This window comes from Vigna radiata, chromosome 10 (assembly GCF_000741045.1).
Source record: "Vigna radiata var. radiata cultivar VC1973A chromosome 10, Vradiata_ver6, whole genome shotgun sequence".
Lineage (NCBI taxonomy): Eukaryota > Viridiplantae > Streptophyta > Magnoliopsida > Fabales > Fabaceae > Vigna > Vigna radiata.
In genome coordinates this window covers 11,087,187-11,104,397 of record NC_028360.1, presented here as the reverse complement: position 1 = coordinate 11,104,397, position 17,211 = coordinate 11,087,187, and the positions used below count along the sequence as shown (strand labels likewise).

The 17,211-nt window shown below is 33.8% G+C and overlaps 3 protein-coding genes and 2 long non-coding RNA genes across 5 annotated transcripts; 2 read left to right on the top strand and 3 right to left on the bottom strand.

Moving 5' to 3' along the window:
- Positions 1 to 1,548: 1,548 nt before the first annotated feature.
- LOC106776211 (F-box/LRR-repeat protein 3) lies at positions 1,549 to 6,824 on the bottom strand. Its single transcript, XM_014663589.2, has 7 exons — positions 5,833 to 6,824; positions 4,619 to 4,744; positions 4,401 to 4,505; positions 3,912 to 4,311; positions 3,685 to 3,814; positions 3,289 to 3,583; positions 1,549 to 2,087 (listed from the first exon to the last, which is right to left on the bottom strand). Exons 1-7 carry the CDS (start codon positions 6,454 to 6,456, stop codon positions 1,842 to 1,844), a joined length of 1,926 nt encoding a protein of 641 aa, XP_014519075.1. The 5' UTR covers positions 6,457 to 6,824; the 3' UTR covers positions 1,549 to 1,841.
- A 586-nt stretch (positions 6,825 to 7,410) lies between these two features.
- Positions 7,411 to 9,683, top strand: LOC106775487. The gene is made up of 3 exons (XR_001376799.2): positions 7,411 to 7,740; positions 7,894 to 8,024; positions 9,431 to 9,683. It is a non-coding gene; the product is annotated as an uncharacterized LOC106775487 (long non-coding RNA).
- A 2,085-nt stretch (positions 9,684 to 11,768) lies between these two features.
- On the bottom strand, positions 11,769 to 13,994 carry LOC106775369 (F-box protein PP2-B15-like). Its single transcript, XM_014662486.2, has 3 exons — positions 13,713 to 13,994; positions 12,806 to 12,924; positions 11,769 to 12,583 (listed from the first exon to the last, which is right to left on the bottom strand). The coding sequence occupies exons 1-3, from the start codon at positions 13,962 to 13,964 to the stop codon at positions 12,166 to 12,168; spliced, it is 789 nt and encodes a 262-aa protein (XP_014517972.2). The 5' UTR covers positions 13,965 to 13,994; the 3' UTR covers positions 11,769 to 12,165.
- LOC111242650 lies at positions 12,195 to 13,749 on the top strand. Its single transcript, XR_002669935.1, has 3 exons — positions 12,195 to 12,617; positions 12,702 to 12,885; positions 13,564 to 13,749. It is a non-coding gene; the product is annotated as an uncharacterized LOC111242650 (long non-coding RNA).
- Positions 13,995 to 14,598: 604 nt separating the features above from the next.
- LOC106774815 (F-box protein VBF) lies at positions 14,599 to 15,855 on the bottom strand. Its single transcript, XM_014661847.2, has 3 exons — positions 15,445 to 15,855; positions 15,239 to 15,357; positions 14,599 to 15,162 (listed from the first exon to the last, which is right to left on the bottom strand). The coding sequence occupies exons 1-3, from the start codon at positions 15,715 to 15,717 to the stop codon at positions 14,676 to 14,678; spliced, it is 879 nt and encodes a 292-aa protein (XP_014517333.1). The 5' UTR covers positions 15,718 to 15,855; the 3' UTR covers positions 14,599 to 14,675.
- Between the last annotated feature and the right edge of the window lie 1,356 nt (positions 15,856 to 17,211).

Below are 17,211 nucleotides of genomic sequence, written 5' to 3'. Positions count from 1 at the left end.
TTCCAAGAACCTTTTATTTATACGCAGAAAATGTAGCAGTCAGAATCTTTGTTTGAGTTTTAACATTGTTGCTTTATGCTTTTTCTATGAACAAAGTCCCAAGTTATTCTAATGCTTTCTTTTGTTGGAGGCATGGCATGATATTCTATGCTTCGAGCCTGACGAGATGATCCTCACTTTCTCAGCTGTGAGGTGAAAACAAAATTGTTTCTCACACATTTGATGACTGATGAACAAAGTATAGTTATACTATGAAGAATGAATCTCTTAAGTGACATAAAACAACAGTGTTCATCTATATATATATATATATATATATATATATATATATATATATATATATATATATATATATATATATATATATATATATACACTGTGACTTGATGAATACAAAATAGGGATAGCCAACCTATGAATGCCAAAACCACTCAAGCAAAAGTAGTATTCTTTGCTTCTTAGTAATTGAAAGCTCGAGTTAAACCATGTTCAAATTGCTTTCCATGGCCTTGCGTTCATTTTTACAACATGTTTTATTAATAATTAAAAATTATTAAAAGATATAAAATCATAAATAAATAAATAAGACTCACTTATCTAAAAAGTGAGATTCATAACTTTTTTATGATTTTCAACAAATTTAAACTTATAATAAATGGTACTTAAAAAAAAAGAAAAAAAAAACCTTGGAGTACATGCTTCTTAACTTCTTTTCCTATAGTCTAATCGGATTTTATCATGATTCAAATGAAGAAAAACAAAACGAAAGCAAGGCAGATACACAGAGAGAGAAAACAGAGAGCCTAAAACGTGAAAACTGATAAAAAGAAAACTTTGTATTTCACTTTAAACTAAAACAAGGCCCAAAGGCCAGTTTATAAAGAAAAAGGAATGGGCCCAAGTCTTAACCTGGGTAAAAAAAAAGAAGAAAACTCAATATTATCTGTCAAAAAACAAACTTCTTTTTCTATATTTTAATACTCATTTAAAATTATATTACAATAATGGAAAAGAGAAAAATTTACTGTTAGAAAATAGTTTATACAAGAACCGTTCCATCAATGTTAATATTCACTAAAAATCATTGAAAAACGTCTTGAATTTTACAATTTGGTAATATTAATCAAAGTTCATAATCGTGGCTGGCCAGTGCTGGAAAATGAAAAATATTATTTACTTCATTTTCTACATCCACATTTAGACTTCCGTTTTGTTAAAAAGACGAAGTTAAATTTCTCTGTTTTTTCATGAAAGGTAGAGAGAGTATAGAAAGAAAGTGCATGTTTCTAATGTTAAAATATAAATATATAAATCATCGTTTTGATCTTGATATGTAAAATATTAATATGACATTAGTTCTTGAAATTGAAAAACTGTAAAAAAAAAAAAATCCCAAAAATGTGAATTAGAATCCTCAATATTTTTTCCCTATTATTTTAAATCACACTAAATAAAATGATTTAAATCCAGGCCTTTTAGTTCGTACAACTCTTTTTTAAAGTTCTGTTTTTTTCAGAAACTATAAGTTTTTAAAAAATGAACATCGAGTTTATTTATACACTGAAGTTATCTCCTACTTTTGATTGATAACAGAATAAGTCTTGTAAGTATTTGATGAAATTTAATTCCAAGGGAAGTAACCTAGTGCTTGATTGGAGAATATAACTTTGGAAGGTGAAAAAATACCTTGTCTAGAAATCTATCAATGTCCTCTAATTGAACTGGTATACCTCTTACTAAGGTACTAGAGACTAAGGAAAAGAGAATACAAGAGATTTAAAATTTAGGATCAAAAAGATCTTAGCTTCAAGGAAAAGAAAGTATATAGAGTAATAGCGTGGCTAATCCCATCTGATCTTGCACCCTCTTGCATGCATTGTCTCCAGCATTTCTGAGGAAAGCAAGAACCTGAGGGATCTCTGCAGTTTAACCTTTTTAATCCGACCACAGCAAGCTCTAAGGGCAACTTCCAATCCATTTACAGTGACTTTAGGGAGACACACCAGTTTGGAATCTTGGAGGCGTTTCAGGTTACCCATAAGGAAGCACAACACCACATCTGACACAATACAGTAGCTCATATTTATCTGCCATCATCACCACCATGTTCAATTAGAAACTAGAATTTTGAAGAGCATATACCAGACTTTCAATTGGAAAGGAAATAAAAGATTATTGAAGCCAGTAAGAAACATCAACTTCTTTTAAAATGCAAGACTAAGAGTTGTAATATGATAACGAGAAGCGCAGCCAAATAGAAAATCAGATTAATTGCACACGACTCCAAATTATGAAGGGTTATAAATAAGATAGTTGGTATCGTCCAAACAATAGATATATGCACATAAGATTTCTTATTTTTCGACAAATGATTTTCCTTTCTTCATTTGCCTTAATTAGAATTTTCTATACAATAGTTATTATCATTAATTATGTCAATCCAAAATGGGTCTGAATGAGTAATATTTGTAGGAAGACATGGTAGAAACATCCAGCTTTATGGTAATTCAAAATGGGTCTAAATAAGAGTAATATTTGCAGGAAGACATGGTAGAAACTTCACCAAAGAACAAAATATTTCCTAGAAAGAAAAAAAAAAACACTAAATATATTCTTTTTACGACCAGGACAAAAGATGGACTAAACGTGTGACTGATACGGTATCTAATAGAACACAAGATATCAGGAACTAAAGAGCTTGAAGAATCTCAAATTTCAGGATGTTCTATAACAGAAAGAACCCCGAGACTTTCTTGATATAGAGAAAAAACAGAGAAGAAAACTTACAGTTTTCTGTCAAAACCAAGAGAGCTTTCATTCATGTTCACTCAAACTATTTTTGGAGTTAGTTAACTAGTAGTAGCTGTCATCAGCTAACTAATTTGGTTATAACTACTTAACCAACTGCTAAAAATAGAGACTCTAACAGTGACTGGAAGTACAAGAACATATAAATGAAATTTAAATGGGTATAGTTACAAAAGCATGGAAAGAGACAACAAACAAGATAATTGAAGAAGGATTGCGGTGAGCCCAGACAACCATCCAAACAATGGTTCTTTGATCTTCGGGGAATTACAGTTTAGAATTTGTCAATTAGATCAAACCATGTTACAGTTTATAATGAAGTAACAAATTGAGATGAGTATCAATTGTGCTCCTTGAGGTAATACTTATAAATTTCATACAATGTTGTATTTTTTTAGAGGCCAGCTTACTGTGTTAGTCAGATCTCAGAAAGACCCAGAATATTGATAACTTGATTGAGTAAAAGTAAGCAAAACTGACCTGCCGCAGGTTTTGTGAATAAAAAGCAAGGGCCCAGAAACCTGAATCATCAATTTTTTCACAGTGCTTCAAATCTAAATCTGCCAATCTCTGGCAACTTATTGCAACTGATTTTATACCAATGCTAGTGATATTTGAAAGCCCACGCAACTCCAGATCAGATAGTTCACCGAGCTGGCTGATATACTCCATCCCTCTATCAGTAATTCTATTACAATATGACAAGTTGAGCTTTGTCAACCTCTTGCATCCACTCGTCAGTGCTGCCAGCCCATCATCTCCAATACGTACACATCTGTGATAATAGAACAGAATGAACTGAACATCATAACAACACTGTTCAAAATTTCACTGAATAATAGGCAATTAATCATGCTGACTTTAAGTTTCAATTACCGATAGAGATCAAGTTCAGTCATGTTTGGGCAGTTACAAGCAATGTGTGCCAACCCTATGTCTGATATGTTTGTGCATAATCCTAACTTCAGTCTTACAACTTTTGAACATCTTGATAGATATCTTAGTGCTGCATGAAACAGAAATTTGGAAATAAATTAATCAGAACCATTTGAAGGTTTGAACAAAACTGATATATTATGTAAAGGTAGAATTGCATAGTTTACCTATGTCATCAACACCAGAGCAATCAGTAAGATCAAGCTCTTCAAGCAGCGAGCAATTTAATCCAAGTCGATAAAGACACTTCTCAGTCACCATATCGCAAGATTCTAGCTTCAGACAGACAAGGTTTGGACAATAGTCTGCTATAGTAGAGATGGCTGCGTCTGAGATGGACCGACAACAAGTCAAATCAAGCACCTTCAAATTACCACAGCCAGATAATAGCTGTATAATTCCTTTGTTGGTCACCCCAACACATTTGCTTAAACCAAGTTCCACTAAAGACTTGCAATTGGTGGCCATTGTCTGGAGGATGAAGTCAGAAACTCGAACACCATCAATTCTAATTATTCTCAGCTGTTTTAGATTCTCCAAGCATTTAACAAGAGGTGCTGAAAGCTCCTACGAAAATGCCTGACATGTTAGTGTATGTAAAACTTATTACAATAAACTAAGGTACACAACACGCCATAAATTTTTGATAGACTTACAGAGAGGCAATATCCTGCATCCAACTGCTCGAGATCTCCATGCCCGTTAATCACAGAGATTAAACCGGATGAGCTAACACAACCACACCTGGATACATCAATAGCCTGCAATGAATGGACATATTCTATGTTTAAGCTCCAGAGAATCCTCGTACTCAACTTTATGACTTTTCTTAACCATTATTGGCATAGCTTATGAGTTATAAGAAATAAATTACCTTAAGTAATGGACATCCTTTTTCGAGAAACCGCAATCCGCCATCATCCACTAAAGAGCAGCCCACCATAACGAAAACCTCAAGCTTTGACAGAGAAGCTATCGATCTCAAAGATTCGCTTGTCACCTAATGATTCAAAAATTTTAAATTACATAAAAGATATATTTTGAAGAAGAAATAAACTCACAAATCAATTCAGGCTGATTGTTAGCTAAGGTAATGATGGAAAACAGAAAATCACAACGCCATTGACATATGCTGTCTTGGGGATGGTGTTAAGAACAACACCACAAACACAAGTACTATAGTGTATTATCCACAGTCAAGGAACAATGATTATAAACATACACTCATATTTCCTTTCATTCCCTTTCCACTCCAGTTTCTTCCTATCTGTCTCTTTCTTTTCATCCCATTACTTATGACATCTGTAACTTCTTCTCTTTACCTTTTCTTTTCCTTTCTCTCTCTCTTTTTTCCACCTCTCAAGCTGGGTGTACGTTTAACATAACACTCGTCAAGGAACTTATTTTTACAACACTGTTGAGTCTGCATTGCTCTCAACTTTTGTAAACCAAAAATATAATGTCTACCTCTTCTACAATCGCCCTAAACAAGAACGAACAAGGGTGACTTATTCAAATCAGATGAAGAATTTAGTGGGTGCTTCCTTCAAAACCCTTCAGGAATCAGAAATTGGATTTAAAAACGTACAACCAATAACAAAGATAGCGAATGAAGTGGTTGCTGAAGTCACTGTCCCGTTTCGTCAACTTTGGGACCTCAACCAAAATTTGGTACAATTGACAGATAATCATTCCCTCGGACATATGATCAGAATTCAATCTACCCGTTAGTGCGTATAGAATAACATCCTAAAAAAAAGTTTATTAAACGGAATCTCAATATCTCGAAAACTTAGTATTTGACTAAAGCCAAAGATAGTCCATATTTCACCTAAAAATAAGACTCTAGCACCCACCATTTCTCTCTCCCTCCATTTATGCACAATGTCAATGGAAAAATTATAATCATGCACCCACTTTCTAATCCATATCATTTTCATCCCATTTTTTTCTGTCTCTTCATTTAATCCCTTATCATGTATATTCCTTTTCCTCTCTACCTTCTTTCTTTTCTCCCTATCCCTCTCCTCCACCCACTTTCTGTCTCTTCAATAATATAAAATCATTTTGAAAGAGAAAGCAACAAACCTTTAGATAGGACACGTCCAGAAATTTCAAGTCCAGGCACTTCTTGCAAAGAAGATCAATCCCGAGATCAGAAATCTCCAAGCACCACTTCAAACTCAGCCTTTCCAATTTCTCACAACCCACAGCAATCTTCGCCAACCCAATATCAGTAACTCCCAAACACTTATCCATGTTCAGTTCCTTCAACCTCGCGGCGCACGATAGCGCCGCGGCCTCTCTGTCCCCATAGCCCCAACAGTGGGACACATCGACAGCCTCCAACATTGGACACGCCCGAATGAGGATCTCCAAACCCACGTGGCCCAGCCCGGTGGCGCGACTCAGCACGAGCCTCCTGAGTCCCCGAGTCCAACTCGCCGATCCCTGACTCAGCAAAACCGACACAACTCCGTCCTCGATCCGCGGACACAGCGACAGGTCCAGCGTCTCAATGTTGCAGAACTTCTCCAGCAGCCGAGGCAGGAACTCGATTCGGAGGATCCGAATACTCTTCCGGCTCACCAACTCGACCCGAAGAAAGTCCTTGCACACCAGCCTCCACTGTTTCCGATCCGGCCCGAGCTTCTCGAGGAGGCGAATGAGAAGGTCCTCGGTCAAGAGGCAGAGAACAGATTCCGACAACATTAGGATTTCAGAAAATTGGTAAAAATTAATTTTTGAGTAATTGTTGTTTTGATATGGAATTGAAGGGAAGAGATTTAGGTAGGAACAAAGAGAAAGAGAAGGCGAAGATGGAGAAGAGGGTGGTGGGTCCGTTTGGAGAGCGTGCGAAGCGGTAACCTGCAGCGGGATTTCTCAGCGTTCATTGTTTTGAAGAGTGGAAAATCGACAAGGGGATCGAATAGAATGGCAATGGAAAATATCAGATTTCTTCCGTTTCAGCTAAGGCCATGTTCTACTACTCTTTTTCTGCTCTTTACAAAACTTTAACACATGGATCAATCATTCTTTTTTTCGGATTCAACCATACTTCTATGCTCAACTTTCTTTTTAATATAAAAAAATATAAACAAAATTAGTCTTCTCATTTTCTCATCCATTAACAATTTAAGACACCAGGAATGATTAAATTATGTGTAAATATCATTATGATTAAATTAGTGTTCTCTACTTTTCTAGTTAATATCATTAAGAGGTGATTATGTGTAAATTTAAATTCTCTTTTTCCTTTTCAACTCTTTCTTATTTGAAGATACAATCTTACTACATGTCTCCTTTAGATTTAAAATATTTATTTTTGTTTACTATATTCTAAGAAATATACACGTGAACCTAATTATAACTTTTAAATTTGTTATCATGATTCGTGAAAGTCATGAAAAAATAAATCATATTATCTCAGTGTAATTCATATTTAAACTCAATTAAATCAAAAGAAATATATAAAAATTAAATTATTAATTAAATATTTTATTAAACTTACATTATTATCTCTTAGTCAATTTAAATATAATAATCAAATTATTAATTAATTAAGTCTCTAATTAAAGTACTTTTGAAACTAAATTAATTTTGTTGTTGAAACTAATTTTAATTTTTACATTTCTGATCTTAGTTCCATTTTCATTTAATCTTGCTTCCAGTCAAATTTTCACTTTACATAAACTATCATTGCAATTCAATTATTGAATTTGCTCAAAATATGCTTAGACAAAAACATTTTAACTTTCAATTAAGATTAGACAAAAATAACTAAGTTGTCATACCCCGTTTAATACCCTCTTTAGTGGAGTACACTTGTCGACCGTCCGGTTCTCCCCTGGTGAGTGGGAGACAAACTCTGTCAAACTTTTAATTCCCTTCCTTCGTGATCCGTGTAGCAGCAGCAGAGCAGTGAACCTCAGAAAGTGGAAGTCAGGTGTCACGCTGGGAGTTGGCCGACCGTTCGGAATGGAGGCAGTATTTAAGGTAAGAATGAAACCTGACGCCACTTTTCCATGCAATCTTCTTCTTCTTCCTCAAACTCAACTTTCTGAAATCTCAAATTCTCCTCCTTCTCTCTAAACCTCCCTACCTTCTCTCTAAAATTCTAACTCATCTACTGTTCCGATCACCATTCAGATCACACCTGAAGACTTCTGGTGGTCTCCTCTTTCACTTGAACCGTCCGGTTTTGGGTTACATCTGACCTTGGAAAACTTAGAAGAATAGTTCCTACCAACCTCCTTTCAAAGTCTTAGCTGGAATTAGAGGTAAGGGAAGCTTATAAAGTTTAATTATAATTTCTCTGTATGGTTTGAATGTATGCGTGATTTAATGTATGTTTGATATCTAAAGTATGCTTCTTGATTTCTTATGATTGAGATATGGTATGTTGTTGTATGAGTTGTATGATAAGTATGAACTATGAATTCTGCACTGATAAGAGTATGTATGAAACTTAGAGAAAATATGAATCTGAGATCGAAGGTCATTAGGACCGTTCGGTCCTCCCTTTTCCGTTCGGTCTGTTTGGACTAAATGGCCTAGTGTGATTACTAAACTTAGTTGGTTTTCTCTAATTGTTTTATCAATAGTTATTTAGGAACGCTGGTCATAAACCAAGCGTTCGGCCTTCCAAGTGTTCGGCCTTAGGTTGACACTCAAATTATAAAACTTGCAAATCTAATATTCTTCCTTTGATACCGTCCGGTCACTTAATGACTGAACGGTCTAGTGAACCTTTAATTATTGAGACGTTCAGTTTACTTGACTAAAGTCCTTTTACTCCTTTAAAGAGTTTCTTCTTTCTTAATTCGTCCGGTCTGATAAGTGTTTGGTCATAGACCAACCTTCGACCATTATTAGTGCCTATTTTATGATACTCTTGCCAAACCGTTCGGATGACTATCACTTATAGTCAATCCTTGAGTTATGGTCTCATTCTTTGCCAAACCATCCTATCAAACATTTGACATTCTTCTGTTATTCAGTCTTACCTTTGATATGACCGTCCGGCCACTTACTTGAATTCTTAATACTCAGTTTCCCATTTCGATTAAACCGTTCGGTCACTATTATTTATAATTCAGTATGGGATATCTGGTACTTCTCTCAACACCCTAACAGCTTGGAAGTAATAACGAACCTTGATTGAATTTGGCTAAGTAAGGGAATTCCACTGGAGGAATGTCTCATGAATTGGTAATGATTGGTAAAGTATGAACGTGGGAATGACTCAGGTGTCGTCCTGATCCTGATATTCCGTGAGGACGCTTTCTCAGGTAGAGAAAGGTCACTCATGTGTGGGAATGGCAGGAGGTCCGCGGTTATATGAACAGATAACCGTTTGAGGACTAACCTCGGGTGGCAGCTGATAAGGAAAGACAGTTACTACACCACACCGGGTGCTAGGGACGACCGAGCTACATGTTCATACCGTCCGGACAGTGTCTTAGTGGTCGATCATGATTTGAGATCTGTAGTATGCATGTATTGAAATTGTATGCTTGCATGATTGATTGGTTTGAGTTTGTATGTTTACTTGTATGACGAAATGATAAATTAAATTTACATAAGCTTACCCTTATCTGTTGTGTCTTTGTCTATGTTGACGTTCGGTATTCAACCGTTCGGTTATTCTCTTCGTGGCCGTGATCATCCTTTTGGATGTGAGCAGAGGTTACTTTGGAAGCTACCCTGGAGGACACTCTGGAGGATGCCGTGCAGACNNAGTTCCCCGTGGAGGCCGTGCCTGAGAGTTTTGCAGGACCGTCCGGTCCTTAGGATAGTTTCTCTTATTCTAGTTCTGTTGATGTTGGCCGTGAGGTCAATGAACTGTATTCCAGACCGTTCGGTCTATTTTGTAAACGTTGTGTTTTATATTACTGATTGTATAGTTTTAAATTTCAAGTATATTTCATACCTCTCTATTTATTCATCACTGTTCTCACTTATTATTCATGTTAACTCCTGAAATGAAATGTAACATCTGTTATATATTTATTGGGATGTTACATAAGTTATAGTTAATTATATTATATTATATTAAAAAAACTGATCCGTTTTTAAAAAAATTAAATATACTATTTTATCATTTAGTTTTAAAAAAATTTAATTAACTAATAGAACTATACTGTATTTTTACGAAATCGGTGACAAAGCTGTAATCTCAAATCTTAATGTTGTATGTATGTTATATCGGCTCTCACACCTTTGAGCTTATCCATCACCAGTTATAATGTTTGAATTTCATTCAATGCAACGATATAATAATTAAAAAAATAATAATTTCAATTTTTTTATTTGATGTGATAAAGTCTGTTTTCTTATATCAATAAACTTATCTTTAGTTTTTGTTTTTAAATATTGACATTTAATCTCTAATTTATCAATATAAAATAAAGATTAAATACATATACTTGAAAGTTTTAAAAAATATTTTATTTGTTTTTGTGTAAAAAAATGGCATCAGAACATTCTACATATTCACTGAAAGACAGGAATTAAAATATTTATATTTCATAATTGATGTAAGATCATCAGTAAGACTTATTGGTCCTTCCTTTTGTTCTATATTTTTTTTTTTTCTGGTTTCTTTTAATTAACTTGATTTTGTTTTTCTAGGTTTTTGTTTTGTTTTTCTTTTTAAGTTTGTCACTCCAATTATGGTCTTTGTCAAAATCAAATCATTCTGCTAAAACTATCACTTAAATTTGAGTAACAATAAAATTACAATTTATTTTTTTAGAAACTTTATGTACTGTGTTGTTAAGAAATAATATATAAATATTTACTTATTTAAATCTTTAAGATCATACCTCATAATATTCTCACATCTTTACTTAATATAAATTTTATTATTTTTTAAGAATATTTTGGATTATTTGATCATATTTATTACTAGTTATAAAAAAAGTAAAATAATAAATAATCAAAAAAAATATAAACAAATAAAATAATAATATTGTGAAATTTTAAACTTATATTTTATTTTTATTCATATTTTAAACCATTATAATAAAAATAAATTTTATTTCAAAATATAAAATTAATTTAAACTTAAAAATTTGGTATATTAAACTTGGAAAGTTAATGTTTATAATTATTATTATTGATTGTGGAGTAATTTTTGACCAATCACAGATTGACACATAATTAATGTTCAAATATTGTCAAATAAATGTTGTCTAAATATCATTATCCTTTCTCAATACCTATACTGTATGTAAAGACCGAAAATTAATTTAAATTAATGGAGTGTTAAAATTAGTTTCATCTGTCCACCCAAATGATTCATATATATATATATATATATATATATATATATATATATATATATATATATATAAAAACTAAAACATTAATGTATATATTTAATTAATATGTCATTTTTGTTATTAAATTATGTTGTACGAAAACTGTTTTTCAATTATAAGTTGAATATCTGAAACTCCAACAACAGGACATATTTATCATAAATCTTCCGAAGTACACTTTATTATTAATTTATAATTTATATTTCATTTTGAATATCATGTTTATTTGTTTTTTCTTGTTATTAACTTATAATTATATTGCATTTTGAATATCATGTTTATTTGTTTTTTTCTTGTTATTAATTTATAATTCATATTTCATTTTGAATATCATTTTTATTTGTTTTTCTGATTACATTTTGAATTGTTAATCAAAAAAATCATTTCATCAAATATCTCCAAAACGAAACACGAAAATCATTTCCATAGATTTAGATCATCCATCATTGTTCAAGATCTGTAATTATATTTAATGTATTTGAATTAAAAGATTATAAGTAGCTAAAATAAAAACATCTTAATAGGTTTAATGAGTTGTTATTCATCGTTTTCCAAATTTTCATATATTTTTTATTCTTTTCATCCGATGGTATAAAAAAACTAATTCAAATAAATCAAACCAATCCCATAAAAAACCAAAAAAAACTCTATTTAGATTCATTTTTTACTTATTGAAAAGTGTGAATAATTACATAACCAAAATTATTAAGCTCAGATAGATGTGGAAAATTCCATTCCCAGACCTTAAAAAAGGTCTCATAATGAGCTGGGATTCACATTTATCATCACAGCGAACGAACCAAATCGAAGTACAACACCATTCAACAATTAGGGTTCAGTAACATTTCACCAAAAATTCAATCTGAAAGAACGAAGTGAAAATAGAAAAAACCTAAAAGTGAAGAACACAACCACGATCAACGTTAGGAAATGCTAAAACCCACCACCACGGCGCCCACCTTCATATTTTTCGTTATGAGAATTGCAATTGCGAAACCGCGGAGGAGGATTTTAAAGACAGCGCTTGCTAGGGCTAAATGGGAAAACGAAACAAAACAAGTGTCGTGTTCGGCCCACAACGCACAAAATAAAAAAATTAGGGCCCATAAGCGGAGGCCTTTTCCAAGTGTTTGGGCCTTATTTCAAGTCCATCAACTATGAGGCCGCCTTTCAAGTGCACGCCTTTAACTTCCTTGAGGCACATTCTGACTTCTTCGTTTGAATGGGTGTAAAAACTCCCCAACTCAATCTCCGACCATTCTTCATCTTCAAAACGAAAAGAACATTTGGTGTCTGTTTTTCGACATGAACGTATGCAAACGGTTCCTTGTGATTTATGTTTGCCAACTTCTACGGACACCTCCGATGGTAACACGTCTAACCCATAAGCTCGATCCGCGATTTTCACTTTCAGGTAGGCTCCGTATAAAGTATTGGGAGATAACATTCCGCTGTTTATGCTTCCCTTTATTTCCAGCCAGCTTATGGTTCTCAGTTCAGCTGCTTCTTCAAATCTACGCACAGATTTCAAAAACGAGTTTGTAATTGGTAATGATGTGCCATTAGAATAGTGATCGAATTAGGTAACCTTATGTTGTGATTATTAAAATCATTAAGTATTGGTATTGTTAGGACATGACATGACATGATACCTATGAAGAAATTGAAGTGGAAAGTTACAGTTAAAAGAGAAAGTGTTTGAGAATTGGAAAGATGTCGACGATGCAGAAACAAACCTTGAACCTCGGATGGGTTTCCAGGACCAATACAGAGGGCTGTTTCCCCATGCAATTGAAAGTTGTCTTGCGCTCAACAGGTAACAGATTTTGCCACTTCTCTTCTCAATGGAGAATATCTGTTTTTCTCAACCATTTGTCACTACTATCATTCAAAATCAATTCAACTCATACCTTCTTTCTTTAGTCTCTATAATTATAAAAATTTTACTTTAGCTTATATCCTTAAAAATATATCATCTCTTTTTTAATAAGTAAATGATACAAATGTTGTATGGTATAAATATATAACATCTGTATGTCTTTCCAATTGTCATTTTCATCAAGATTTTCTTGTTGCTGTGAACATTTTAACTTTCAGAAAAGGTGATTTGAGCAACCACAGACAGTGTCGCAAATATGAATTAGATAATTCATATTTGCCCCACCGCCTGAGGATACCCCATCAACCTTGAGCTTGCAACCATTGTACTTAGTTGCAATTTCTGCACTTTTTCCTTATATTTTGGTGCTGCATTGATTCGTCAATACTATACCACTCTATCTTACAGTATTTTTCATTTTACAAAATTAAGAAACACTTGTCATCATAATTATGAACTTGCAGAGCCAAACACAATTGACACAGTAAGTATAAAAGGGCCATGTGTTGTGTGTCAATGGTGGGGTAGGGTTTGTTCATTTTATCCATCATTATCATACGTAAATAACAATCAAACCATCTTCAATTTCCAATCTATTAATCATTTATTTTCTAGCATGAGCTGCCACTTATAAAGACTCTAGCAAATGTACAAGGTTTTGGTAAAATATGCAAACTCTTCAATTAGAGTTTACACTGGACCAAATAGTGATTTTGCTATGAGCCTTTACAATCTGCAAAGGGACAAACACTGAAGAAAGTTACCTTGTTACCGTCGTCAATTGGTCGTGGATCGCATAACATGGAAAACAATTGTTTCTTCGAAGAACACGACAAAGAGGAAGTCACGAACCTAGAAACAATTTGATGATAATTGGATGGCAAAAAGTTCTCCCACACAGCATCTGAATCTGCCATTGACTGCAAAATGGAGGAGACCAGAGAGGACCTGCACAGGTCCTGAGGGGAAGTGAAGGATAAAATGTGTGCAAAGCAATCGTAGGGCAAAAGTTCCATCTTCTGAAAATCAATATTTTCAATGCACACTTGCTTCCAGAATGAACAAGTTATGGTTGTTATATATAACATTACTGTGTGGACGTACATGGTCCAATGAATGAAGTATATCGCTAGTATGACGACATTCTTTTCACTCTCAACAACTATGTCAACATGGAGGCAGAACATGACCACATCCAACAAAGCACGACTTTTCCTAAATTTGGAACATGGAAGGGAAAGTGAATCACACGGATCTGGAAATTTTTTAATTTTAATCAAACATGTCACATTATGTTGTTTTTCATAAATTATTAAATTTGAATCACTATGAATATGTTTTGTCCTCAAGTTTAATATACCTCTTCAGCGTAATTTATGATAAGATATTCTCGTTTTTATTTTTAATTTCTTAATCAACTTTTGTTTTATATTCATAAGTAATTTGTTGCTGTACTGCTTTACAACAAACACTTTTTGTATATGCACCCTAAAAAGTCGTACAGATGACCCCAAACCGCATAACATGTAACCAGTTGAAATGGAGGGGCCCGTTGTTGATATACAAAATTTTATATTGATTTAATATTATTCAATGTTTTATTTACATAGATCAAAAACTCATATAATTAATAAATATTTTTCATGCTAATTAAAATATGAATAATTCGATTAGTTTTATTATTTTGAAGAATGGTTGAAGCATTCGAAAAGAAAACATGATAGAAATCAAGACACGATGTGTTTGGGTCTAACTTCGATGCCTTCAATGATAAGGCCTCCTTTCAGTTGATAACTATCTTCCCTTAGATTCATCGTTATTTCTTCATCAGCTTCAGCTTCAGCTTCGTCAATGAAAAACTCTCCCAGCTCAATCTCCATCCACCCATCTTCTCTTTTCAACGGAATCGAAATCACTTCACCTTCCTCTCCAAACGCTGCCTTTCTCATCACCTCTCTCCGGTTCCTATAAAATAGAATCTCCATCTTACACTTCTTCTCATCTTTACAACACAAATAAGCTCTGCCTCTCTGAACTTGCTTTCCAACACTAACCGATACCTTCGACGGAACAAACTCAACCCCGAATGCCCCATCACAAACATTCATTATCAGATACGCCGCGTATGTCGTGTTTCCCGTTAGATTCTGCCTCCTCATCTTCCCCTCTATTTCTAACCAACTTACTGTTCTAAGCTCTGCCACCTCCGCAAATCTGCAAATTCTGCAATTATATATAACTATCTTTTTTTTCTTAATAACTATGAAATTAATTAAATTCATTAAATTACCTTGATTCAGGAAGTTGTTTCCAGCACCACATCATGGGGTGGCTGCTCCATGCTATTGACAATTCCCTTGCAGATAAGATAAAAGATTTTTTACCCGAACACTTTTCCAATTTGAATATCTGCATGAATGATAGACAGAAGCAAAGTAAAATGAATTAGATATGAAATGCGTCTTGAGAAATTGAAGAAGGTGGCAGATTGCGTACCTTGCTGCCCTGGTCAATGAGAAGAGGGTGGCAGAGATAATGGAAGAGTAGTTTGTATGAAGAGAAGTGAAGGGAGAAAGGATTGACGGCCCTGGAGACAATGGCCTGGTGATCAGAGGGCAAGAAGCTCCTCCAAACCATGTCAGAGTCCGCACATGAGCGAAGGGTAGAGGAGAGCAGTGAACACATGCATGCCTCTAATGGTGATGCACGTGACAAGATTTCAGAAACGCAATCTAGTGGCAAAGATTCTATTTTGGAGCAAGATCCCATGTTTGATGATGTTTGGTCCTAAAATGAGGAGAATTTGAAAAGTTTGAAAAGAATGGGGTTTCTGTTTTCTTTATACAAAGCATGGCACACTTTTTTGCAGTTGACAGTAATGAAAACATGATGCGTTGAGGGTGTTATATGCACACAATTTGTAATATGTGTAGTCAAGAATTGTGGGTGGTCAGAGTTTGTTTAGGTGAGAAATAAAAATGGATAAGGTACTAAGGAAAGGTAAAGTAGGGTATAATGGGTATGACAAGGGAAAAAAAACATTGACTCCATGGATGCTTAACAGTGTATTCTGTTCTTGTTTTGTTTGTATTGGCGAAAGAGAAGCAGTCATAACAGTGGTGCTGAAAGAAGTTAGGAATGGGTAAAACATAACATTGCTTAAAGGAGTTAACAATAGACGAAAACACAACATGAAATAAAGATAAAATATAGACCAACTCATCAATTTGTATCTCACATTGATTCATGCAAAAGTTCATCTTAGTCAACTATCTCATATCACAAGTTATAATTAAAAATATAAAATTATCTTATATAGATAGAAAATACTTAGATTAATGTCAAACATACATTAATATAAATATTAAATAATAATTTATTTTTGTAAATCAAATACGATATATATATATATATATATATATAGTTATTTGAAATTTAAGAAAAAATAAGTCTTTCTTTCATATTGTAATTTTTTATTTTTATTTTTCATAAAATTATTTAATAAGTATTTGAACAAATATAAATATAAATGTGAACATATTTATTACTTTAAAAATAAAAAAAAACAAAAAAGTTATATTACCGAGTGTACCATATGGTTCGAACGGACCAAATACGGACGTCTGGGCGTGGTCTCGATATGGGGGACCGAACGGTCCCACTAGCGCCGACGGCCCTAGAAAACTCCACTTCAAAGACAGCGGCTTTCACAGTAAGGATTTTCATGAATATCTGCATCACTATTAAGGTTTCCAAGATCACAAGAGCTTCCGCCAAACCGACCGCTCGAAACAGACGGAGGCGAAGGCAATATTAAAATTAAATGAAGGTAAAACATGATTAACAATGATAGGCCAACGATTGGGCCGTAATTAAGGTCTGGCTAATCACAGGCCCATGACAAAAACTATAAATAGAGGTTAAAGGTGAAAGGTAGTTGGTTACATTGAATGTTCATTTATTCCAAATATTTACTTTCTCTTTCTATCTCTATCCTTTAACCATTTGTTGACTTGAGCGTCGGAATGTCTTTGGTAGGTACCCGACCGGTCTGAACAGAAAGAGTACCCACGTCGAGACGGAGATCAGGAAGAGCGACTTTTGGAGAACGAATTGACCGAACGTTCGGAGAAAATTGTGTAGGAGGAGGTTGACACCTACACTACCGGAACACCAAGTATTAAAACTAATAACAAACATAATTAAACTCTTAAAAAGTGAATTTAGATTATTATATTAATTGAAGAAACAAATTATTGATTA